The sequence below is a fragment of the Chaetodon auriga genome, chromosome 19, assembly GCF_051107435.1.
Source record: "Chaetodon auriga isolate fChaAug3 chromosome 19, fChaAug3.hap1, whole genome shotgun sequence".
NCBI lineage: Eukaryota > Metazoa > Chordata > Actinopteri > Chaetodontiformes > Chaetodontidae > Chaetodon > Chaetodon auriga.
Window position 1 is genome coordinate 17,140,885 of NC_135092.1, and position 24,374 is coordinate 17,165,258.

Here is a 24,374-nt window from a genome sequence, read left to right on the forward strand (position 1 = left end):
GCTTTGCTGCTAAATGATGAGCCAGTGGGTTTCCGCCCTGTGAAGCCATGAATTAGTCTTTTCTAATGCATTTTTTCAAGGCTTTATTTGAGCAGAATAACAACACTTTTTCAAATTAAAATTCAATGACACCAAACACTGGGGAGTATAGAAAAGCTAAAGAAATACCATGATTAATCAAATTTAAAATGCTAATCCAACACCACAACAATTACATAGTATGATTAATGAAACTGTCAAAACTAGTAAATGATCATGACAAATTACGTTATATTTGTAGGAAGTCATCATCCTCCAAACCAAGTCAAGAAATAAGCTTAATTATGTAAAAAGTCCTTAAGAAAGCTGAACAACATGGAGTTTTTCTGCAGCACATTTCATTTTGTGAATGGACAGCGGTTTTAAAATGCAGCTCATTATAAATAGCTTCCCATGTCTCATTTGGTTCAACTCATATTCAGTGAAGGATAAATGGGTCTGTCCCTCAGGGCAGGAGGAGATAAACAGCACAGAGGGAGGAATGAGAGCGAGGAAGAGGAGGAATCCAGAAGAGAAAGGAGAAATGTTTCCTGAGAGATTCTTTACCGGAACGTGTAGCTCTCGTCGTCGTACTCCAGCTCGTCCTCGTTGTCCTCTCCCAGCTGTCCGTACCGGAACTTCCTGTACACGGTGCCGTCCTGGCCCATGTAAACAATGTCCTCATCTTCATCATCATCGTCGTCGTCATCCTTACTCCCCAGGCGACGTTCACCGATGTCAACCAGCTGCGTGTCCTGGAACCGGCCGGCGGAGGAGCTGGCGCGGCCGCTGTAGGACGCAGAGCTGTAGCCGCCGTGTCTGCTGCCGCCCCCGTATCCCCCGCCGGAGCCCAGCTTCTCATAGCCACGGGGAGGGATGTCTGGGGGCGCACTCTTGGAGCGGGAGTGCCTGACGAGGAAGACGACAGCCACCAGTCCCAGCACCAGCAGGATGCAGGCGATGATGAAGACTGCCAGGTTACCTCCGGCCTCCTCTTCCTCCTCGTTCCTGAATGCCAGGTTGGTGCTGAGGACGCACTCTCCTGGAAACCCCACAAAGACAGGAAGTTAAGCCGCAGATGTACCGTGCTGCCTGAATTTTAAAGGATTTCTCTACTCGACTGAGTGATTAGCGATTAGTCAAACATTTGCAGGCTGCAGCTTCTCAGACGTGGGGATTTGTTGTTTTTCTGCTGTCTGCGAGGGGGCAGTTTCCAGTAGGAGAAGGAGGACATGAGCAATTTTTTCTATCCCCCTGCAATTTACCCATTTTCAGTTTGATTCCAAACAGTGTGTTCAGTCTAAAGAAAGGAGCTGACAAAAACAGTGACACTTTGAGTTGTTACCCTGCACTCACAGTGATCTTAGCAAGCAGCAGAAAGCATTGAGACCTTTTCCCCTGGGTTTCGCCTCTCAGGTTACACATAAACAGCCCTGCCTTAACGCTGGTTAATGTTTGGGCTGTATGAGCAGGAAGGTCGACAGGCGCTATGCAGCACTACAAAAAAAAAGTCCTGCCACCTCTTCTGCCTGTTTGGGAGTTTGAAAATCTGATCTATATCATCATTTACATTTCACATTCTCCTACAAAGACCACTAGATCAATAAAAGATAAGAACACTGCTCACTGAGATAAAGATGCAAATACGACTATTTTTCAAAGTACGAGGTCCCTATTAAGGATTCTAAAGCCCCTGAAAGTAGTTCCCTTAAATATTCATGATTAAATTAGCATCAAAGTTAAAAAGACAAATTTAGCTTTGACTTAATAGGAGGTTAAAACACATAAAACCTAATCTCCTTCGTCAAGACTGTGTGGGTCAGGTTTGATTGGCAGCGGCCTGTCAACCCACCAACTGTTATCGCATTTAGTTGCCAAATTCTGATTGGTGCACAGAAGTACGTGACATCACCTTTTTCTGAGTCCCGCCCACTTTAAAGCACTCAGGTGGGCACAGAGGGAGAGTCAGACTTTGACAACTGAGTGCGTGTTGTTGTGGGGGAAGTTTTCAAGTGGCCTTATGCAGCATTTCTCGTTATTATGACAACACAATAACCAATTTCATAATCTGTTATTTGCCAGATTGATATAAACATATGCAAATACTTCAAACCTTCAGTATAACCTTAGTTATCGGCTGCGAGTTGAATATTTTCACAAATGCTGGACTGGGCAATTTCTGCTCTTCTGTGGTTTTATAGGGGTTATCGTTCAACAATTGTTCAACAATGAAGGAGTTAATTGGTTGCAGCCTGAGTATTTTTGTACTTTACATGGGATATAATGAACACAGAAAAGTTTAACCTGCAGATCATCCCTCTGTACAGCCACAAAACCTGATAAAAGTCACCTGAATGTCAGCACTGGCCTGAAAAAGAGGATATCTGACACTTCAAACCCAGTCAGGACAGCCTACCTCGAGTCTCAGTGCAGTTACAACAGTCCTGCTGCTGTGTTGATGCCTCCTCCTCCTCCTCCTCCTCCTCCTCATGGAGGCAACAAAGCAGACAGCGCCCTCCAGCTTCTAAGATGGCCTGAGTAGGACACACGGTGCAGTTGGTCGGACCGGGTCCCCAGCACTCCAGGCAGGAGCTGTCGCAGTCCTCACAAGTGTGGCCTGAGCCCTGATGACGGACAGGAGAAGGGGCTGATATTGAAAAGCCTGCGCTCGCAGACACACAGCCACAGCATGAATTTTAAATCACAACCATTGATTCTCTCCTTCTAAAAGATATGCAAAACTTTCCTTCCTGAAAGGGCTGAATACAGGCGATGCATTGCCTTTCAGCTCAATCAATTAACATGCATCTACCTGCCAGACAGTCTCAGTCAGATGCCTCACAGCATGAGCCAGGAGATTTATTTTGAAATCGTGACACAGTAATAATTTTCACTCTGCTGCTGGAGATTTCTCCTGCTGCAGTAATAAGTCACTCAGAATTACATTATGTGATACCCGCGGCCAAAACAATAGTAATAATTATTTTGGTGAGGCAAGCACAGGGTAAGGATTTTTTTTTTTTTTTAAATAAAAAGTTAATATTTGTTAAATTAAAACAAGACAAGTGTGCTTACCTTTATGACAGGATACTGGCCCACGTCACACATGGACTCACACATCCCATCTGACAGCAGGTATCCCGGGTAGCAGGAGTCACATGACTGGGAGTCTTTTCCTGCAGATACATGACAGCTTAAAGGGGAATCTTGTCAACAAATCTCATGAAAATATTAAAACCGACGACTAATTGATGCTACGACCAAGGATTGTCTGCGTAGCCAAAGCCTGATATTTCTGAACCACGCTGCTGCACTTTTCGTTTCAGTGCGATGAACATGGCTCTGCTGTGATGATTAACTAGTCCTGACTGAAACTAGTCCCCAGCAAATACACTATGAAATCCTGTTGGGGCAATTTGCTCTCATGTAAAATTCCCAGTTCTTTTAGGAAAATGTTAAGCAACTTAAAAAGAAAACGAGATCATATATTTGTGAAGATTTATGTCTTCAGTTCAGGAACCAGCAGGCTCGACGCAGAGAGCCTCACACAGGCTGGGGAAGTCCAACAGTACTGAGACTTGTTTTGAGACTTGGATTTGTTGACAATGACACAGATATAGAATATTGAAGATGTGCACCGCGTCACCTGCATGAACTGCTGCTGATTGGACACTCGTACCTGAGCACGCTCTGCAGCTGGCGTGGCACGGCTCGCAGGTTCGGTGCGCGGTGTTGTGGTAGAATCCCTGAGGGCACGAGGGGAGGCACCGGCCTTCTTTCCGCAGGTAGATGAGACCCGGCGCGCAGCTCAGGCAGCTGTCCTCCCCGCCGCCGATGCACTCGCCGCAGCTCGGGTCACACTTCTCGCACGTCCTCGAGCCCGTGTTTCCATAGTGACTATCAGATAGATGGCGAGAAAGTTATGATAGATTAGATTCAGTTCAATTAGATGAGATTAGAGTTTTGTTTGCCCTCAAAGGAAATTCCTTCCCACAGCCACTCAGTCACATACAGCCAGAAACAACCGGAACTACTTAGACACGACACATGACAGAGGGAGCGCAGTCACAACAAAACACTTCAGGCAGGCGCAGACTGCATGATGAAGACACAGCGATATGGTCTGTTTTGCTGTGTGGTGCACTGGTGGCACACGGGTCTGAAAGTACGTAGGGCGGCACTTTGCAGGAATAAATAGCCTTTGTGTCTCTTTTGTGTTTTCTCTGGAGTATTTAACTGCACATCAATTTAACGGCACATTAATTTAACACTCTCAATCACCGCACCCCAAATAAAATCAGGTCTAATTAGCATTTTACAGGCCACATGAACGGCTATTTAAATCTCAGGCTAAATTAGCCTCTATCTCCAAACTGCACCCCTGTCCAGCTAACTACAGGAAAGCAATGGTTGAGTGTTCGCAGTGACATTATGCGACTCGGCAGATCTTTTATTAATGACAACACCGTGTGACCGCACTTAATGTGATGGATGAGCGGCACAGCTGGGCGGCGGGCAGGTTAAGCTACCTGTGCTGGCAGGTCTCCACGCACTCTTTGCCCTCTCGGAATAGGTGGGCTTTACAGGCGAGGCACTCGTGGCTGTGCTCTCCGACGCAGGACTGACAGGAAGGGTGGCACGGTTCACACTTCTGCCCAGACTCATCCTCATAGTAGCCTGTGGGGCATTCAGCCACACAGGTGCCATCTGTACCAACAGACACACGCGACGGTCACGCAGCTACACAAACAAAACACAGATGCCCGGAGAGTTTTCCAGGACATGCAGACTTCAGAGAGTTCACGAGCCAGATTCAACTCACTGAGCAGGAGATGTCTCTGGTTGCAGCTCAGGCAGTGAGATTTGCCGGGACCTGAACACCTGTGGCAATATTTGTGACACGGATGGCACTCCCCGTCCCGGTCCGCGTACTGGCGAGGCGAGCACTTGTTGGCTGATGGCACACAATGGCCGTGGTCCTCCAGCCTTTGATCCTCTCTGCAGCTGGTGCAGGAGCCAGCGTGGGGCCCGAAGCAGGAAAGGCAAGATGCATCACAGTCTAGAAATAAAAAGTAACTGAATCAAAGGATATTCTCACACCTACAGTGGAACACATGAAGGAGAATCAACTTGTTTTCATCTCGACTTGATATCTGTCTGATATCTAATATGGTATATTTTCTGTATTAGTTTCCATCTATTAGGTTGTCAAAATGTGAAAACATGTTCTGCAGCCTGTGTTCAGTTCATATTAAAATAAATATTAAAAATCAGCCTCTGTCCGTGTTGCAGCACAGCAACGCACTTCCTTTAAAAGTCTCACTGCTGGCAGCTACTGTATGTAGCAACAACAGTGGGCATCGCCTACAACATTTTCCTGGGAGAAACACACCATCCTTTGTGTTTTTGGATTACAAAACCAGAGCGGTGTGTCTTTCTCAAGGGAACTGTCTTTGGCATCACTGTTCTGTTTTCAAGGTCTGACAGCTGCCTGTTAACCATCTGAAAAGCGTTGCTATTTTAGTCTGAGCTAAAGTCATGAAACACACTCCGGCATAGTGGAGAATATAATTGAGGAAATACAGAAAGGATGCTCTACAGGACAAAAGACGTTGCATCAGCGAGGAGAAAACAGTTTCAGGAGAAAAGGAAGCAAAGAAGCATCTCTGACTTTTGTTATATCCAAAAAGAGGCGTTCTGAATGTCTAATAAAATATAATCTTAACAAAAAAAATGGCTTTGGACTGATCAGAGAAGTGCATTCTTGGCTCTCAAATTAACCCTCAGTTACCAGAGCTGTGCTGTACCTTTACAGTCTCCTGTTAGAGCGTCTCTATAGGTATGTGAGGGGCAGGCTGCCAGACATGCCCCACTGTGCAGAGTGGCATCGGGGTCCACACAGGCGTCACAGTCGTTGTTGTTCGGGCCGTCGCACAAAGCGCAGTCAGGGTGGCACCGCAAACACTCCCTTTGATCTTTGTCCTCAAAGAACATCTCGGGACAGTCGAGAAGGCACAGGCCCTCGTGGAGGAAGTGATACTCCTCACAGCCTGCACAAAGGAAAGCTTTCAGCACCGAACGGAAGAACAGTTCGGTACAGCTCAGAGAACAAAGCACAGAGTACTCTATAGTCTTGGAGAGGAATGCAAGAGGAAGAAAAGCCCTCTTTGACAAGCCATGACTGAAAAGTAGACTTGAGGCAGGTGAGTCAAATGTTATGACAAGCACACTCACTTCTACCCAGCAGCTGGAATAGAAACACTTCTGACATTGTCATGTATTTAATAGTGCAGCATGTTAACATGTTGACAATAACAAAGCAACATGGTGATGATTAGCAGGCTCATCTTAATTATGTTTCCCATCTTTCTTTGACATGTTAGCATGCTAACAGTTTCCAGTTAGCACTAAACAAAGTACAGCTCATGGGAATGTCATTATTCTGCAGGTATTTGATGCTGTTCTGTTTCAGGAAAAGTTAAAAGGTCACGAGTTGTTACAGTTATTACACTCCATCCTGTGGAGGTCATGACAAAATTCTGTGGCAATCCATCCAATAGTTGTTGAGATATTTCATTAAAAAACAGAACTTTTATTATGCTGCCATTAGGATACATGGATGACAATCTATCCAACACTCGTCGAGCTGTTTCAGCTTGGATCAAAGTGGTGGACCAACCAGCTGACGAACATTAAACCCAAAAATAGCAAACAGCACACTCGCAGGTAATGATAACACAATCCAGAAAGGTCGATAGAGATGTAAAAGCACATTGAGAATGAGACTGAATGAGCTCTAACAGCTGAATTTGTCCTTGTTTGCATTGTGTTTCTGTACCTGCGCACTGGCCGAGTGGGCTGCACTCCTGACAGGCTGAGGGGCAGCGTTGGCACTCCCCGTCCCGGACGGTGTGGGCTGGAGGACACTCCTCCACACACTGGTGCTTGTGTAGGAGGAGAGGTTCTTCACAGCTGAGGCAGTGGGTGGCGTTCTTCCCACAGGAGGCGCAGCCTGCCGCACACTGACGACACACCTGGCCTGCAGGATAACCCCTGTGAGAAGCCACCCAGACATCAGTAAACCCACATGCACGGACACAAGACACGACTGGGCTTCTTGCATTTGCATCCTTGCCTTAACACCCACATCACATCAATTGAACCAGGCTGCATGATGGACATCAATTAGACGCATCACTAAACAGATGCATCACTTTCACATTCCTACTTATGCATGAAAAGTATAAACACTGGTGACTAAGTTCTAATTAATTGACTAGTTTTCCTATTAATATGTGTCAAATTGGACTGCATACATTTTTTATTTTTAATCTAATATTCTGTCATGAATTTGTGGGCTGTAAACAAGAAGGCTGACATTTTGCTCTGCTCCCTGCTGATAATTAATCGATTAGGATAATTAAGTATTACTTAAGTATGGCTAAAAAATGTATTAAGGGTTGATGGTAAATATAAGATAAAAATGGTCAAAAAGTTAAAGCAGTGGGGAAAAACTCTTCAGCAAGGACGAGAAATTCTTTCAATCTCAAGGATGTTGCAATTTAATAACACATAAACGTCAAGCAGGTAATGTAAAATACATCTCTACATTTTATTTTTGACATTTTAGAGATCGTGCCTCAACATAATTTTGCCAGCAGGGTTAGTATTTCCAGATAGAGGTGGACCACACTCATATATGAGTATGTAAAAAACATGCAAATACATTTAAATTGGAGGTAAATGAACACGCAGCGACAGGAATGGGCGCTCACCTGACGCACTGTTGGACACACTGTCCGTCCTGCAGGAATAACTGAGCTCTACGAGAGCTCTGACAGCGGGAGCAGTGCTGAGCGTCCACACACTGTAAACAGCCTGGAGCGCAGGCCTCACACACACCGCTCAGCCGACTGGCGAAGAAGCCCGCCGGACACTTCGACACACATGTTTGCTGTGTGGTCAGAAATCGCCCTGGAGGAGGAAGGAAGAGTAAACATCATCTCTGCCAAAGAGCTGGATGTGCAGCAGCGTGGCCGCGAAGGCCTGAAAGAAAACAAGCACTTAATATGAGTGATGGACAGACCTTTTGGACATTTTGTGCACTCGTTCTTCTCTTCTCCAGAGCAGGACTCACAGGACGGGTGACAGTCCTCACACCCTCCGTCATCTGGAGGTTTAACATGCAAAACAGTGAAGATGAGAAGATTAATAAGACTGAAAGCAGAGTGAAACAGCAAGCCTGGAAATCTGCTTGCTAACACCTCTAAATTGTACTTATTATGTCTTGTTTGTTGGACAGAGCCAGGCTAACTGTTTTCAGTCTTTGTGCTAAGCTAAGCTAATTGCCTGCTGACTGCTGGCTGCTTTACACTCACCTGACACCTTAAAAGTAGCTCAGAAAGCTGCCTTCCATTCAGCGATTTTGTGTTTTCAATTTCCTTCACGAAAGTACATTTTCTGAATGAGTGTCTGAAATGTTTGGTATGTATGTTTTGCTTCTTTTTCTGCCTGAATTTCCTGTCTCTAATCCAGCATGAAGAAATAGTTTAACGTTTTGAGAAATATGCTCATTCTTGCCCCTGCTTCCAGTCTTTGTGCTAAGCTAAGCTAACTGCCTACATACTTTAGCTTGAGAGGGACATGAGAGTGGTATCGATCCTTTCATTCAGCTCTTGGCAAGAACGTGCGTTTCCTTCCCAAAATGTCTTCCAACAACAGCATTTAGAAAATTTAATACTCTTCACAATCTAAATCAATTATACAAAAGTCCAGTTGCATCCTGCAACACTGTGCTCACATCCCAAATGTTGTGTGATGGTTTGAAACTTCAATCCAACATTTAATAGTTGCTGAGATCCAAAGTTTAAGAATAACTTAACTTGTTCATTTTCAACCTTTGTACTAACCTATGCACTTTTCTCCGAGTTATTTTAGCTCCTATAATTAAGATGTCTAGCTCACACTAATTACCATATGTTGTTTTAAGGTCTGTCCAACTAATTCTTGTGGGGAACAAAATGTTCAGCAAATACAATCAATTATTTTAAAATCCGTGTCTGGCCGACGTTCAGTAGTTCTGCCTGTTTTGAGTACTTAAGTTGGTACAGGGTTCAGGGACGGTGGCACACAGACCAATTACCCTCCAAGATTTCTTTTCTGCCCCTATGAAAGTGCCCAAATCCCTGATTCATTATGAGCAGACAGTTGGATTAGTGGAATACATAAGTGTTAGTCTCACCGCTGCGAAAGGTCTTAGTGGGACAGACCTCATGGTCAGACACACACTCCCCGTTTTCAAGCGTCCTCTCCTCCTCACACGACAGACAGTCATCGTCCTCCGGGCCGCTGCATGTCACACAGTCGGAGTGACACTCCTCGCAGTCATTGGTGTCTTCATCGCCATAGAAGCCGTCCGGACACACCGAAACACAAGTCCCCTCTGGGAAGAAGAAGAGAAGTTTCTCCATTTTCTGAGATCGATGTTGTATGTAACCCACTTAATTGGACAATTTAAGTACTCGTACTTTACTTAAAGGGGAACTCCCCCGATTTTACTCGTCAACGTCTATTAGCAGGTCTGTGGGAGCGCTGCTGCATGTGTGAGTCTTTAGTGATTTGAGGAGAAGCCGCGTGAGGGTCGATAAATCATTTGGGCTGAAGACTACAAGTTGGAAAACGAGAAAAAAAAACAAAACCTGGAGATGTGGAGTTGGAAAGAAGTGAGGTTACACACCTCTGTAGCCCACTCCTCATCTCTACCAACATAACACGATTTCGGTGGCTCTGCTGCATTGATTTTGATGCTTTTTTAAGAAAACTGTCCATCATGACTCAAACAATTTCACAGGAGTGCAGCACTACACAGCAGACGTGCACTTTTAAGTATTTCCAGTCTCTGCTACTGTACTTTTTACTTCTACTCAACAGTATTTCAGAGGGAAATGTCAAACTAAAAATAATCTGAAATGTGAGTGCGTAGAGTGGCCTCTGCATTTTAAGCCCTGTGTTGTAGAGCTGCTCTGTGTCAGGTCCTTTAACAGATCGGTTGATGTCATGCTTACATGGTGCACGTTCTTAATTTGGAGGATAGATTTGGAAAGCGCAGCTCATTTTTGCACGATTAATTCTTTGATACAAAATGTGTGGCCGTACGTCAAATTGCCCAATTACCTTTTCAGAGTACCACCTCTTTACCTTTTACTACTCATACATTAAGTACATTTTGCTACTGAAGTGACATTTTGATACCTTTTCCACCACGCTAAAAATGCTTCATGCCTTCATGTTTTGACCAAGCGGGGCAGCGTTACCTGATAAGAAGAGGTCGGTCTCACACCAGTAGCACTCATGTTCATCACAGCTCACACAGTCGTCCTCACACGGAACGCAGGTCATCTCCTCTTCCACGCCGTACGTCTTAGCCGGACAGTTTTTGTAGCAGCCATCCTGAAAACTGATAACAACAGCAGCAGTCTATACCTGCAGCTTTCCCCTCACACACACTCTCACACAAACCCACTACTCTCACAGCAAAAAAGGCCCTTTTCATTCTAGCATGGCAGCAAACTGAAGGCAGAGAGGGTGCAGAGAGGCGAGATCACACATGGAGACAGTGAGGCACACAGCCTTACTTGTAAAAGCCCTCAGTACAGGACAGACAATGCCTGGGGTTATCTGTTGAAAGCAGACAAAAAAACTCAGCTCTCCTTTTTAACTGGAACTAGCAGGAAAAACTCTTGAACGTGGTCGCCATCACACTGGGAGGAGAGCTTGGCCTACTGTGGGCGGCGCTGGTTTTGGCTACTGAGCCGTGACTTACACAGGACACACTTCCTGCAGCCCTCCTCACAGGCCATGCAGTCGTCATAATCTGGATCCTCCACCTCCCCTGAGAAAAAAACGGCGTGAAGGACAGACAGAAACAATGAGAAAAAGAAGGCAAGAGGGCCAAAGGTGGACAGACGCAAGAAAGCCTGCTCCTAAATGACCTCGCTTACCTTCTCCACACTCCAGCTTCACACACACTCCATCGGAGACGTAGTAAGAGGAGTTACACTTGAGGCAGTGAGTGGGGCTCGTGCAGAGGCGGCAGTGGTCCGAGCAGGGCTCACAGCTCCTCTCCTTGGTGTGGTAGAAAGCCTCGGGACAGACGTCCAGGCACTGGCCGTTGTAAAGGTAACGCTCCATTCCAAACTTATCTGGAGCAAAGACAGCAAATGTGAGGAGGTGTGACGCTGAACTCTGGCTGAACCTCGACTTGCACAGCTTGCACGACAACTGCCCAGCAACAAGCCGCAAACAGACAAAGTCGTGCACTAGCTGGTGAACACAGTGAAGCATTTAGCAGCTAAGGAGCCACATAGCTCCCTCAGAAGTTAGCGGAGACCAGACCAGAGCCAAATGTGGAGTAAATATTCATTAGGTGGCCGGAGACGTGACTCCAATTGAATGCTAATGTTGCTATATGTGCAAATAAGCAACTGCTTGCTAACAAGTTCACCACATTAACTTTAAAAGGTGATCAGTGTTTGTGTTTTCAGCTGTGTGGTGCACAAACTACCACTACAGCTCACGAGCATTAGGAACCTTGAAATCCTGCATTCTGGTTTGATAAAACAGTGGTCGAACTCAACCATGGCCACGAGAAAACTCAGAACATCGACGTTTTTTTCCTCTTTCTATTGCACTCATTGAATGCACATTTTCTGTTTTTATTCTTGTACCTGCTTTTGACTTTATCTCTCGTTTTTACATCCCCTCACTCTGTCTCTCCTCCACACACACACACACACACACTTGTTCAGTCCTCACCAGTGTCACAGCTGGTGCAGTTGACAGCCCCTGCATCCACACAGGTGTCACAGGTGTGGTCACACAGGTGACACCGGCCACCTGATTGGTACTTGCCCTTGGCACATTCCACCACACAGCGGCCCTCATCCAGAGCCCTGCAGCCGACCAAAAGCTTTTGTTATAGATTCACATTCAATTGGTTCAGTTTTTCTGTCAAATTATATAGAAAGCAACAAACCATAAATGGCACATTTTTATTATTTCTCATAACCCAATTACTTACTAATCTATGAAATGCCAAAAAACACTGGAAAAATGGCCGGAAGTGATGTCTTCAAACTTCTGACTAAATGTCCAAAATCTGACAATATTCCGTTTGCAGTGATAAAGATGATGTGACAAAGAAAAGCAGAAAATCCCCTTTCTCATCCTGACAAGCTGGGACCAAAGATAGTTTGGCTTCTTTTTGCAATTTTGCTTGAAATATTACTGACGTGATTCATTCGAGTCATCAATTAAGTGACCGATTGTTTCAGCTCGACATCATTTTCTTAGACATTTTGTTTAAAATTACAACAACACTGGCTCAAATAACGCACACAGTTCATTAATAACTGAACAGACACTTATTGGCTTTAATTGTAAAGCTACTGATGTCTGTCCAAATCAAAAGAAGACTGTCAGTGACACATCATCAGTTAGTCTCCACATTGGTGAGACACCATTTTTACTCAGAGGAGCACAGTGGGCTGTATTCATTTCCCCGATGACCCTGAATCTAAAAAGTCAAGACCAACTCACCGTGAAGGAACACAGCTGATGCAGTCTTCTCTTAGCGGCCCTGTGCACTTCAGACACGTTGCATCACACGCGTGGCACTTTCCGTCACTGTCCTGGTACTCCCCTGACGGACGAACAGCGAGAGAGTGACACTGACTGATAAATGAATAACCGTCTGAGGCAGAGCAGTGGGCTTAATGTCAGATGCCAAGGAAAAGAAGCCGTCCATACATCATTTAATACAAATAAACACAGCTGACTTATAGCAGAACTGGCTGATAGATATCACCATGTCAATATATACATGCATAGATACAAAACAGCCTCCCTGTTAAAAGAAACTATTGTATTTGCAAAGTTAAAGACAAGTCGGATTAAACGTGTTAAACTTGCATTATATTTATCTAGCAGCAGTGAGCCGACATGTAATAGAGTAAGTAGATGGTTGACTGACCGTCTGTGCACTCAGTGTTAACAACACACACTCCCTCCTGCAGGCTGTGACCGCTGGAACAGCTGCTGCAGTTCCCCCGGCTCGGCCCCACACAGGTGAGACAGCTGGCGTCACACCTGAGGAGGAGAGCACGGAGACTGAGCACATGCGCACACAAACACACGTACTGACCGCAAATTAAAAAAAAACAACAAAAAAACAACACACACGGAGGAAAAACCGACACCCATACAGGCACGCAACAACAAATACAAGCGTGAAAACGAGCACACACGCACAGAAGCCAACCACCAGAATAAGGCCTGCCATCAGCAGATAAACAAACCACCCACACCTGAACACACACCAGTGAGCTCACCTCCTACATATCCTGTGCCCATCAGCTATCTCTGGGTTTGGCTCTGTGGCGTAGAAGCCGGCGCTGCAGGAGGGCACACACCTCCACTCCTCCATCAAGTAGCCTTCTGCGCAGCGGTTGCATGCTTCAACACCTGCACCTGATGCCGCAGCCGGGCAGAAACAAACACACTGTTCAGTGGATGAAGGACACAAAGGAGTCGAGCTAACAACGCACCAGTGTCATGTATTTGGAGGACTTTTCACACAGTTCTGGACTCTGACCCTTGACCTGTGCCCTCACCTGCACAGGTGGTGCAGGCCTTGTGACAGGGCTCGCATGTGCCTTCCCGCTTGTCGTGGTAGAATCCCGCCGCACAGTCCTGCTGGCACCGATTCCCCTGCAGACTGGAGAGGGCGGAGAGAGCATGTGGCACCGTGACACACACACACACATACACATACATACACACAGCCAATCATGTGACACCGTCAGGATGACTCATTGCCTTTAGACCACAGACGCAGCTCTCCAACCCACAGCACACCACCACAAGTACTTGGTGAACTGAGTCACAGTATTCCGGAAACTTCTAACTTCTAACAATACGGTGAATTTGACAGAGATGTTTTGTCCTTTGCTGTGATGATATTTCAGAATGGAAACGAAGGTCCCTTTTTCTTTTTGAGCCGTGTGAGCGGAAAGGGACGGATAACACATTCTTTTGAATACAGAGTTCAGAATACTGTAGCTTTCTCTAATTGTTATGATGCTGCAGAGGGTGTGTGTGTGTGTGTGTGTGTGTGTGTGTGTGTGTGTGTGCGTGTGCACAGAGGGAGAATCAGTATTCTCAGTGGCAGGAAGAGCAGGAGCAGTGTTTACCGAGCAGTTAATTCAAGCATCATCAGAGAATTTGCTTCACCTTGTGTCTGGTTTGCATTCTGTGCAGATGCTGTAGGAGGTGCACTTCAAGCAGTTTTCACTACACTTTCTGCACATATTTGCATCTGTGGGGGAATCAAACAATACACATGGAATACACATCAGAGCGATTAATCAATCTCACTCACACACCCCTCAACTGCAGTTACATCAACTGACTATTCATTAGCAGGCGCACATGCAGCTGGTTCCAAACAATGGGTCCTTAAAGGTTCACTCGAGGATATTCCCTCCGTCTTGTTAAGTATGATTAAAAAAAGTGTGACAAAAAAAAAAAAAAAACACTCTGAAATTCATAAAGGCAGGTTTGAGGGCAGAAATCCATCCAACCGTGGTCGAGGTAGTAGTTATCCCCACACGTGGCTGTGCAGGTATTGGTGCCCTCAGTCAGGTGATGGCCAGGCTGACAGGAAGTACACTGGTCACTGCGACTCCCAGTGCAGCTCTCGCAGGAGGAGAAGCACCTCTTACAACGCCGCCGGTCGCCCCAGAATCCCCTGGGACACTCCGATACGCACATCCTGTTGGACAGACATGCACCGAAGCACATAGAGGACAAGAGGCGTGACTCTCTAAATGAGTGACTGTGGATATTTTCACCACGGTCATGCACACTTTGTCTTTTTACATGCAAGCACTGAGAATTTGGCACAATAATCAAACACGTGGACTACATAACAGCTGATTATATCATTTGAATATGTGCTGTATGCTCTGCAGCTACAGGACATACTGTACAATGAATCCAGGATGCACTGACTGTACTCTGTGCTGTGTAATCACGCTGACCTTGTGTTGTTCTTGAACTTGAGGAAAAAGTGTAAACACGTGACACACTGCTGCGGGCTGGGCCCCTCACAACCGTCGTCACTGCATTCTGGGTGGCAGGGTCCTGGAAGGGCAAACGCTCAAAGTCACTGCGCCATCATGGCAACAGCAGAGCAGCTCTTCACACTGTTCATACAGTTCCATATTTACAGAAACAGCTACCTGAACTGACATCCACTGTAAATCTGCATTACAGTGCGTTCAGCTGCTGAGGGAGAGGTTTGAGATGGAAGAAGGGACAGCTTAATGCCAGCTGAGTACGTGACTCACCACTGTACTCTCCAGTGAGGTCACCATCCATCGGCATCTCCGCCGACCGGGCTCGCTCACGATGCACGGGGTACGGCCGCTCCGCCGTGCCATAAACCACCAGGGACCACTCCTTCAGCGTCCCTGTGACACAACAGAGGAAGATGAGGGTCTGTCCTGTGAGGACCGCTCTGTGTTTCAGCTGCTGTGAACTTCAGTGACAGTGAGGGCAGACCTAGCTCAGTGCCGTTTCTCCTCTGAGAGGGGGTATCCTGGATTTTCAAAGTCCACTCCCCTGCCGCCTGCTCCCCCCAGCAGTGCGTTGTCATGAATTCCCAGTTCTGAAATCCCTCGGTGGAGTCGTCAAGAGGCCTAAACCACAACATCACATCATTATAATACTACCAGTACTGCTACAACTACTGCTGCTGCTTCTAATACCAAAACTACTACTACTTCTACTACTATTGCTGCTAAAAGCACTACTATGTCTGCAGCTAACTAGTACTAGTATTACTACTACTCTACACAGTACTGTTGCTGCTGCTGGTAATGGCACTACCACTACAGCTACTACTGTTGATATTGTGCTTAATTGGCAGTGGAAGAAGTATTCAGATCCAGATTTAATCCAAATTTTTTTTTATAATAGTTTGTTTGTGCTATTAGTATCAAAAATGGCCAAAAATGGGTTGAACTGGCACCTGGAGGAAGCATAAGCAGCTTTAAACACAAGCTTCACATGAGCAACACTGTCATTCACTTAGTCCAATATTTCTCTACATCGCTCTGTTCTGCTCTTAAGCCGCCCCTGAGGGAAATATCTGCCTCTTTAGCTGCCGTATTATCCACCATGTTCACCAGCGAGCTGCTAACTGCCTGTTGTTTGGTGCTGTAGTTTACAGTGGGACTATTAGAGCTTTTTTCCCTGAAAACAGATGGCTGCTAGTAAAAGTGCCCTAAAACCAAAACAATAAACTGAAAGACACTAAAATGCTCCATAGAGCTGAAGGGGAACTGCAGCCTTGTGTGATAATTGTGTGAGTTTTCACTTTCACCTTACACACAGTAAATTCACCCATTGCTCATATATTGACTGTAGCTTTAATTAGAGCAGTTGACTAAATGTACATAGTTGCTTTTACACAGATGTGCTTTAAATCATATGAGCACTTTGAGTCTCCTGCTGCTAATTTGTGATGTATTTTTAGCATTGCAGAGTTTGCTGAAAGTGAGACACCGCATGCAGCAGAAAATTGCCAGAAATTAATTTAGCCAGAAACTTGCCCAGATACCACTTCCCTGATCCCCTGCGATTTTCCACTAGTGTTTGCCAAAATCCACATTTTTCCCCCTAATGGGACAAGGTGCCAAACTGAGGAAGACAACACTGTGGAGTTATACGCTGTGCTCTAAATGAAGAAGTGTGCCTCACAGATTGCTGCTGTCCATAGAAAGCATGTGGTGAAGCCACGGGGGGACTGTTGCAATATTTTAGTTTCCACACACTCAGCCTGTGATTGAGCATTGCTCGTAGTTACCTGTTCGCTAGCAGCTGGGACACGGTGCCTGAAGGTGATGTGAGCGTAATGGAAAGGTCGCCGCGATGACGGTGAGTGATGGTTACACGGACGACAACATGCTCCACATAAACAACGTGCTGCAGGGGCTCGTCGGAGCAGCCTGCGCTCTCGTACACAGACGTCAGCGCCGAGCCTGGATGAATAGTTCTGTCATGAGACGGAGAGAGGGAAAGAATAAAGAGACGCATCGAGCAGCGGAGATGAGAGAGGAGGCACAAAGCAAGGAGCACAAGAGAGGAGTAACAAGGAGAGGAGACATAAAGGAAATGACACCCATTAAAGTGCGTGAGAGTCGGCGTGAGAGAAATCCATGTGAGAGCTGAGGCAGAAATAGATAAAGCGTGATAAAAGGGGAGGAATGAAGGGAAGCCCTGACTCAAAGTGGAGATCTCTTGGTGTGATACCTGCTCAGCTGGATGGGAGCCTCCTCCACACACTCATGCTGGGAGGGAACTTGTTTCCAACGCTCAGCCTCCCTCACCATGCTCTCAGCATCCAGCAGGCCAAAGCCATAAAGGTGGCTCACTGCCACACACACAAACACACACACACACACATATATATATATATATATATCACATTAGCCAGGGCATAAAAAGCGCTGTAGCTTATAAAAGACATCACACACTCCTGGGACGTCGTAGGCGTTTATTCCTGCTCTGCTCTCATTAGTTTATATGCTCCCTGTTTGATAGTTTCCCTAAAAAGAGCAAAATGTGCTCATCAAGATCAACTTAGCTTTTTTATTATCAGTTTTGGGACGACTGCATTCAGAAGATATCATGTGGTTATTAATTTTCTTTAAACTCTGTGAAAAGGAAGGCAGAAGTCCAGTGGGAACACCTTCGTAGCCGGCTCCATTAACGTGCCAGTCAGGGGCGATGAGATGACGAGCTTTTGATGTTCTGACAATAATGTGCTGCACATCCCTCCAGGTTAGCGAGGGGCTGCGAAGAGGTCAAACAGAGGAAAAACATCATACTCCCATCACCCGATCATACCCGCTAACGGGAACGTATGGATTTTGTGTGTGGGAGCGCTGCTTACTTGGCCTCCAAAGTGAGAGCGATGACTCCTGCAGCCACGGAGGAGGAGAGGGAGCTCTCCGATTCAGCTCGGCTGCAGCTCTGCTGCGGACCCAGAGTTACCTGTCGAGGACGAAGCATCTTTCCAGCTTTTTGATATTTAACAGAATTCATCTGGTGGGCACAGGACTGTGGCCTATGGCTTTAATTGAGTAGGCCGCGCACGACTTATATTTGGATTAATCAATGTGATATATACCATTAGACGATTTGCTACGCACTGAGTATGGACATTAGCACACCATTTGTTCCACCACATATTAGTGTGCACGCTAATAACTACATTTTGCATGTGTGTTTATTTTCTAAACTGCTTAAACTTGATTTTCCTCTTCTTGTTGCCATCTGGCAGAACACCATTAGCTTTTTTTTTAATTATATTTTTATCATTAGATCGTACATTCTGGCCCTGTTAAACGTGGAGATTACACACATCTGACCTGATTCAAAAAACAAACAGGCATTTGTGACAATCTGGATAAAGTCTGACATACATGTTAAATGACTCATAGAGACAAAAACAGGCGATTCATTAAGCTAAACTGAAATCACACCACTTTGTCACTTTGCTTGAGATGGTTTTGTACTAAAAGCAGACACTAACTGCAGATACTGCATGTTCCTGTCGTTTTGTGTTTTGAGTCCAATTATTTTCTTCAGGTTTCTCCATTTATCTGTACTTTTTCTGCTGTAGCACCCAAATTTCCCCTCTGGTGGGTCAATAAAGGATTATCCTAATTGACAAAGCACAAATCAAGCTAACAGGTCTAAGCACAGTAAGACACAGTGGAGTACTGGCACGTATGCATGATTGTGGTGTTGGCATGTTGTCAGGTGTGCTAACAAAGAGATTCTGCAGCAAGAAATCACAAGTGGAAAACCCCTCAGTGAGCCCGAGGCCAGAGGAGCTGCTTCCAATTTACTCTAATGAGCCGCCCAACTCTGTTTACTCGTGACCCCTGCAAACATGCAGTCAGAGAAGTATCTTCCATCCTCTGACCTCTGACTGCGTACCACACTTGTGCAGTATTTAAATTTTTTCTTTGTAATCTGTCAAAGACGCAGTTTAAATCAAAACATTGTCCACGTGTAGGTGTTACTTTATCAGCGATAGTTTCCAAAAGCTGAGTAATTAACATGGTGTTCCCATACAAAGCACAAAACTTGCTGCCAATCAATCAGGCAAAATGAAAATAGAGGTCGGTAATTAGGTATTCCATAGGAGGATATCTGTTCCAGCTCTAAGAAGCTCGTCACTTGGCCATACTGTCTCTGCTGGCATGCGTCTGTAGGCCTCCTGAGTCTCAGTTTGGCTTTCAGGATGTTCACAAAGGTTCCTACTGTATAATTAGACAAGCTGCAACTGTTGGCGTGCGTTACAACACAGCTCCTCCAATGGCTTATAGTGTAAATGAACTACAGGCTCCAAGAATATCTGCTGAAGTGAAAGGGAAAGACACCACGATCCACATGCGATAACCTTGTAATGCAGCGTCTGAGCAGTTTTCACTTCCTCCTGAGTCTTGTGACTTTAAAAGTTCTACCGGAGAGAAAGTTCATAGGGAGTATGTCTGGGGCGTATTCGCTTGATTGACAGGTGTCTCAGACCATCACGCTCAACTGCAGAAGATGTCGCTTGCTCGCCCCCAACACTGCTCCCCCTAGCCTCCACCTCATTTCCCAAATGTGTATTTTCTGGCTTCAAGCTGCTGGCAAGACGGCAGTGATTTTTAAACACAGCTACATCCCTGAAAGTTCAACTAACGTTACAAATCGAAAATGATGTAAAAGTGATTTTTGAGACTTGTTAATGCAATTTTATTATCAAAAGAGAGATAAAAAAAACATCTCTGTGGATAAGTGGGAAATGCTCCTGCAGCCTGAAAGCCTCTGGGAGGGGGGGGGCTGCTATGCCCTTGGAGGCTTGAAGGCAACAAAATTAATATGAACACACAACACATAAGTCAGTGGTTTCATAATCTCTGTTCTCTGCGCAGCAAAAGCATTTCATTCTCGGCTTTATACGTATATGTTTGGAGTTATAGGAGACATGTCGATAGGTTTAAATATTTAATTTTTCATGGCAGGTTGAAACAACTTATTTTATGAGTCTATACTCTGCTGAAAAGAGCAATATGAGCTGATACAAATTATAGAGAAAACAGGAAAGTCCTTCAGGCAAAAGCTCCATTTAAACCCAATAAATATTAATGAATTAATCATTCATTATTGGAAACATTAATCTTCAGAAATGTTGAATTGTTCTCCTGTCGGTTATTCATACATTAGCATGTTCAGCTCACCTGCTGTGCACAGACTGAAACTCTTCAGGTTAATTGGAATTTTTCTTTGGAGGTTTGCCAGTTTAACGCTATTCTCTTAATAATTAGTACTCAAACACACGGCTCGTTTAGGAAATCCATCTTGAAAATTATTAGGAAATTATCGTCATATTGATCATTTTGATTTTGGGGCGGTGGCCTCGAGTGAGAAACTGTTTTTTGAATACCGCAGCACAAAACTCCAACGCTTCCTCGACCCGTACCGACCGATCTCTGCACATCACAGCTTTTAAACATCTTTCAGAGCGAACGATCACACCCAAGGCGTTTCTTAAGTTACTCCCAGCCTCCACTCACCGTTTCCTCCGCCTCCCCGCCAGTGTAAGCTGTCGTAAGCGTGGAGGAGCACTGCTCCAGGTAATCTGGCCGGCCTCCACGCTGAGCGCTGCTGCTGATAGAGATAGTGTAGATACTGTTGCAGTAGCCGTCACAGGCACAGTGGTCACCTCTCCGCCCTCCGTTCCCTGATGCCCACACAAAAACAGAGCCCCTCCCGTGCCGGCCCTGAGATTAATTGGGTAAGCAGACAGAGGTGATTAATGTATTAATGATATTTACACATCGATACGGAGGAAAAGATAAAGCCCTTGAAGTAAATATGCAGCCACAGCTAGGACACAAACGTAAACAAACATGCAAACGACAAGCCCTTTTCTTCCTCTTTTACACACAAACTCTTTCTCACTGTTTTGACGCCATTCTGCAAAGCAAGGCGAGTCAGAGGTCCAGGTCCCTCCAAAGTGGCTCCATCATCTTCTGGCCCCCAGCTGGCTAAGTAGATATCAATATGCTGAGGTCTGAAGCTCAGTGATTGGGCCTCCACAGCGTCTGTCACATCTCCATCTAGCATACGGATGCCTGCAGGGGGGCAGAAGAGTGCTGATGTTTAAATCCGCTCTATACAAAACTTTGACCTCCAGAAGTCTTCTGCACTGCAGTTTCATGCACATGGACTCACCACCTATCCGTGCCTGGAAAGAAACTCCAACAGTGCAATGAGAGTTATTTGCAGCCGCAGCAACCATCCCTGCACACTGAGTCCCATGGCTTGGGAGGAAGGAGGAGAACATCAGAACATGAGGTTAGATGCATATGCATGAGGAGGAGACGGGCTATTTCCGTTACATCAAACCAGTGAGAAGACAGAATTCAGACTGGGGAATTTGCATATCCATATTTGCATGTAAATACTGAAAAATGGAAAGAAAAGCATGCATTAATTAAAGTTAGCATTATGATGTGGAAAGCAGGTGCAAAGAGAAATAAGCAGCGCTCACTAGTTGGAAGCGTTGTTGGAATAATTCGGAGAAGGATCTCGGTCTTGTCCGTTCACATCATAACTGGCGAGAGGATCCTGAATCAGACGGATAGTAAGTAGCAGCACATAATAAGACGCCAGCAGCTATCTGTCTCCGTTTCATCAGACAAATCACAAAGAGCATTATTCACCAGTCCACTCGACAGTTAAGTGGATCAGACGTTTAATGTCCATTCCAATACTCTTGGCCGGCCTCTCCAAACCTCTGGCCCATAAGCTCAGCCTGCAATATCTGTCTCAGCTCTGCGCTCTTAAACTAAGAGCTCTGCCAAATTGCTTATGATTAATGTCCCCTTCCCGAGAACAGCGTCCCATCCCAGGGCACTTACATAATTTGGCTTCAGATCCGGATGCTCTCTCTCAATGCCATCATCTAGGACAGACACCACCACACCCTTCCCAGTGTACCCTCTCCTCCAGGCCCCGGCAACGTTCATACGAGACCGGCAGCCTGTGGACTCATCACTGCAGAGCTGTGGAGCAAATAGTGGGACATACAATTTAGCCCTTGGGAGCAAAAAAATAAATAAGGGCTATTTTCGGCTCTGTCTGTCTGGGTTTATGTGTCTGTGTTTCAGACTTGAGCTTAGTAAAGCAAAAAAAATATATGAAATCTGACTCACAGTGAACCACTGGCTGTTCCACATTGAGTCATTGTGGTGCACAGTCCGGCCGGACTCTGGGTGAGCAGTGGGATAGTGTTTGGCCTCTGTGTCAGTGGAGTACATGTGACTGGCTCTGGGCTTCCTCTTTGCTCTTCTATGGACCACCTGTTGTTGAAGCCATTCCACCTTAAAAGGAACGCACAGGGTGCAGATGTAAAGCATGTTCTATGGATGTGCTTCTTCCTTAGCACATGTGCATTTTACACTGACGACTGTGGCATGGAAGTTCTTAGTAATTATTAAAACTACTCCCTCTTGATTTCGGACAGAGGGGCTCTTATTTCCAGCCTGTCTGTCGGGTTTTGGAGGCTGAAATTGCAGGCACACGTTAGCTGTAGCTAGCTAGATAATCAAGCTTATGTTAGCGTCATGTTTCCAGCCGACTTGTTTGGATAAAAACTTGTAAAATGGATCTTACATGTCACTGATGGCTGCTTACATGATGATGCACGAAGAGACTGAGGTTTAAGCTGCATGTTGCAGGCGAAAAGGCAGCATTTTCACCAGTTAACGAGCCACGGATGGAAATTAAAAAAGTGCAGAGCTTGTTAGTCCTAATATCTAAGTAAGTATGATGAGGAAAAATGTAAGATCTGACTTACTTTCTTTAAATATACCCTCCCATTTGGCTACTGAGTTTAAACGCTGTACTTGTTTGGAGAGGGGTTTAGCAAAAGGTCAAGTGAACTGGGAAAGTGAGCATGCAGCTATGGAAAAGGTAAGTTTAAGCAGAAAGTCTGTTTTTAAAGTGTGATGGATGTTTACTGGGTGATTTTTTTCCCCATTTGCCGTCTTTCATCTGTCGTAAATTGTCTGACTGCTCATAATTCTTGCTCGATCTGTCGGACTCCGGAGTCTGGCTTCTCTCTCGGGACGTCACGTTTCTCCCAGATCTCAGCAGGAAACTTAGTGGCTGCAATTTTGCAACTACTTGAGGAAATGACGGCTGAGAAAAACCTCAGAATAAACCACATTTGTCCTTTAAGTGCGGAGTGTTAATGACTCTCGGCATGTGATGGTTTTATGGTTGCATGAGTGTGTGACGGGCCATGATGTGAAGGAGTGAGCGTGAAGACAGGGCCAGTCTGTGAACGTGTGTGTGTGTGCTCATGTGTTAGTATCTGCAGACAGGGAGCGGACATGCAGCTGATTAATAATCCAGCAGGGTCTTGCAGTTCTCCTCATATCCCATTACTATACCTCGGTTTCCTTGGCGGTGCTGACAGTCACCTCTTCGTTGGACACAGCGGACCACTTCGCTGTCCCGTGGTGCCGAAAGCTGTAATAACTCTTCAGGTCTCCGATCTGGTGAAACGGACATCAAACCTTGCAGATGAATTCGTTTTCAGGCGAAGGCGTGCTGTTCATCCTGCTCTGTCACTGTGCTAAACAGCTGCTAAATTATGAAAGTGTCTTTGGTGTCTTTCATTAAGGCGGCTACCTTACACCCGTGATAGTTTTTCAGGCAACCTGAGCCACAAGAGTCCAGCCGCACTGCTGCTCATGACTGTGCGCTCGTGTCCACAATGCCATGACGTAAACAGATTTCTTTAATATATAAGGAGAGGAGCTCGGGGTAATTTGTGTTTAATAAAAAAGTGTCGTAGGCTGGCGATTTTTCTGTGACTGACAAGAATAAATTACGGTCCTAATTTATTCCCCGATGTCTCTGCTGTGAAATTTGCTTCTGACTTCTGACCTCGGCAATATAAAGCAAAGTATCTGTTCTGCTGGTTCACATCACCCGCAGTGAAACATGGACTCAAAACCTGCAACTTTCATTACTGCAGCCGTCCCCCGGGAGTACATGTGTTGAATTTTATGGACCAGGCCACTGTAACTCGCTCTGTTTTATTTATTTGCTTTATTATTTATTGATTTTGCTTTTATTCGGTCTTTCTGTGGGCGTATAGACATGTCTGGTCTGATTGATTTCTGTTTCTATTTCTTTCGTGCAGACCAGTGCTGACAAATTGT

The 24,374-nt window shown here is 45.5% G+C and overlaps 1 protein-coding gene across 1 annotated transcript; it reads right to left on the reverse strand.

Annotated features, from left to right (window-relative positions):
* Positions 1 to 146: 146 nt before the first annotated feature.
* On the reverse strand, positions 147 to 23,728 carry pcsk5a (proprotein convertase subtilisin/kexin type 5a). The gene is made up of 36 exons (XM_076758104.1): positions 23,598 to 23,728; positions 22,356 to 22,523; positions 22,062 to 22,205; positions 21,692 to 21,768; positions 21,373 to 21,461; positions 21,100 to 21,272; positions 20,724 to 20,918; positions 18,035 to 18,153; positions 17,831 to 17,934; positions 17,392 to 17,512; positions 16,946 to 17,134; positions 15,640 to 15,776; positions 15,426 to 15,548; positions 15,117 to 15,219; positions 14,658 to 14,848; positions 14,308 to 14,392; positions 13,689 to 13,792; positions 13,407 to 13,545; positions 13,049 to 13,164; positions 12,616 to 12,718; positions 11,833 to 11,969; positions 11,019 to 11,219; positions 10,841 to 10,909; positions 10,653 to 10,695; positions 10,332 to 10,474; positions 9,260 to 9,460; positions 8,105 to 8,188; positions 7,794 to 7,992; positions 6,857 to 7,071; positions 5,826 to 6,068; positions 4,841 to 5,077; positions 4,548 to 4,725; positions 3,698 to 3,915; positions 3,094 to 3,194; positions 2,435 to 2,642; positions 147 to 1,060 (listed from the first exon to the last, which is right to left on the reverse strand). The coding sequence occupies exons 2-36, from the start codon at positions 22,458 to 22,460 to the stop codon at positions 582 to 584; spliced, it is 5,373 nt and encodes a 1,790-aa protein (XP_076614219.1). The 5' UTR covers positions 22,461 to 22,523; positions 23,598 to 23,728; the 3' UTR covers positions 147 to 581.
* Positions 23,729 to 24,374: the final 646 nt, after the last annotated feature.

What these genes read in the sequence shown, in the direction of transcription:
- pcsk5a (XM_076758104.1), bottom strand. Translation starts at nt 22,460, where the DNA reads ATGTACTCCACTGACACAGAGGCCAAACACTATCCCACTGCTCACCCA. An exon ending in GGCCTGCACCACCTGTGCAG is followed by an intron (nt 13,546 to 13,688) that starts GTGAGGGCACAG and finishes CTGCGGCATCAG; the next exon opens with GTGCAGGTGTTGAAGCATGC. An exon ending in GTGGAGACCTGCCAGCACAG is followed by an intron (nt 3,916 to 4,547) that starts GTAGCTTAACCT and finishes TCTATCTGATAG; the next exon opens with TCACTATGGAAACACGGGCT.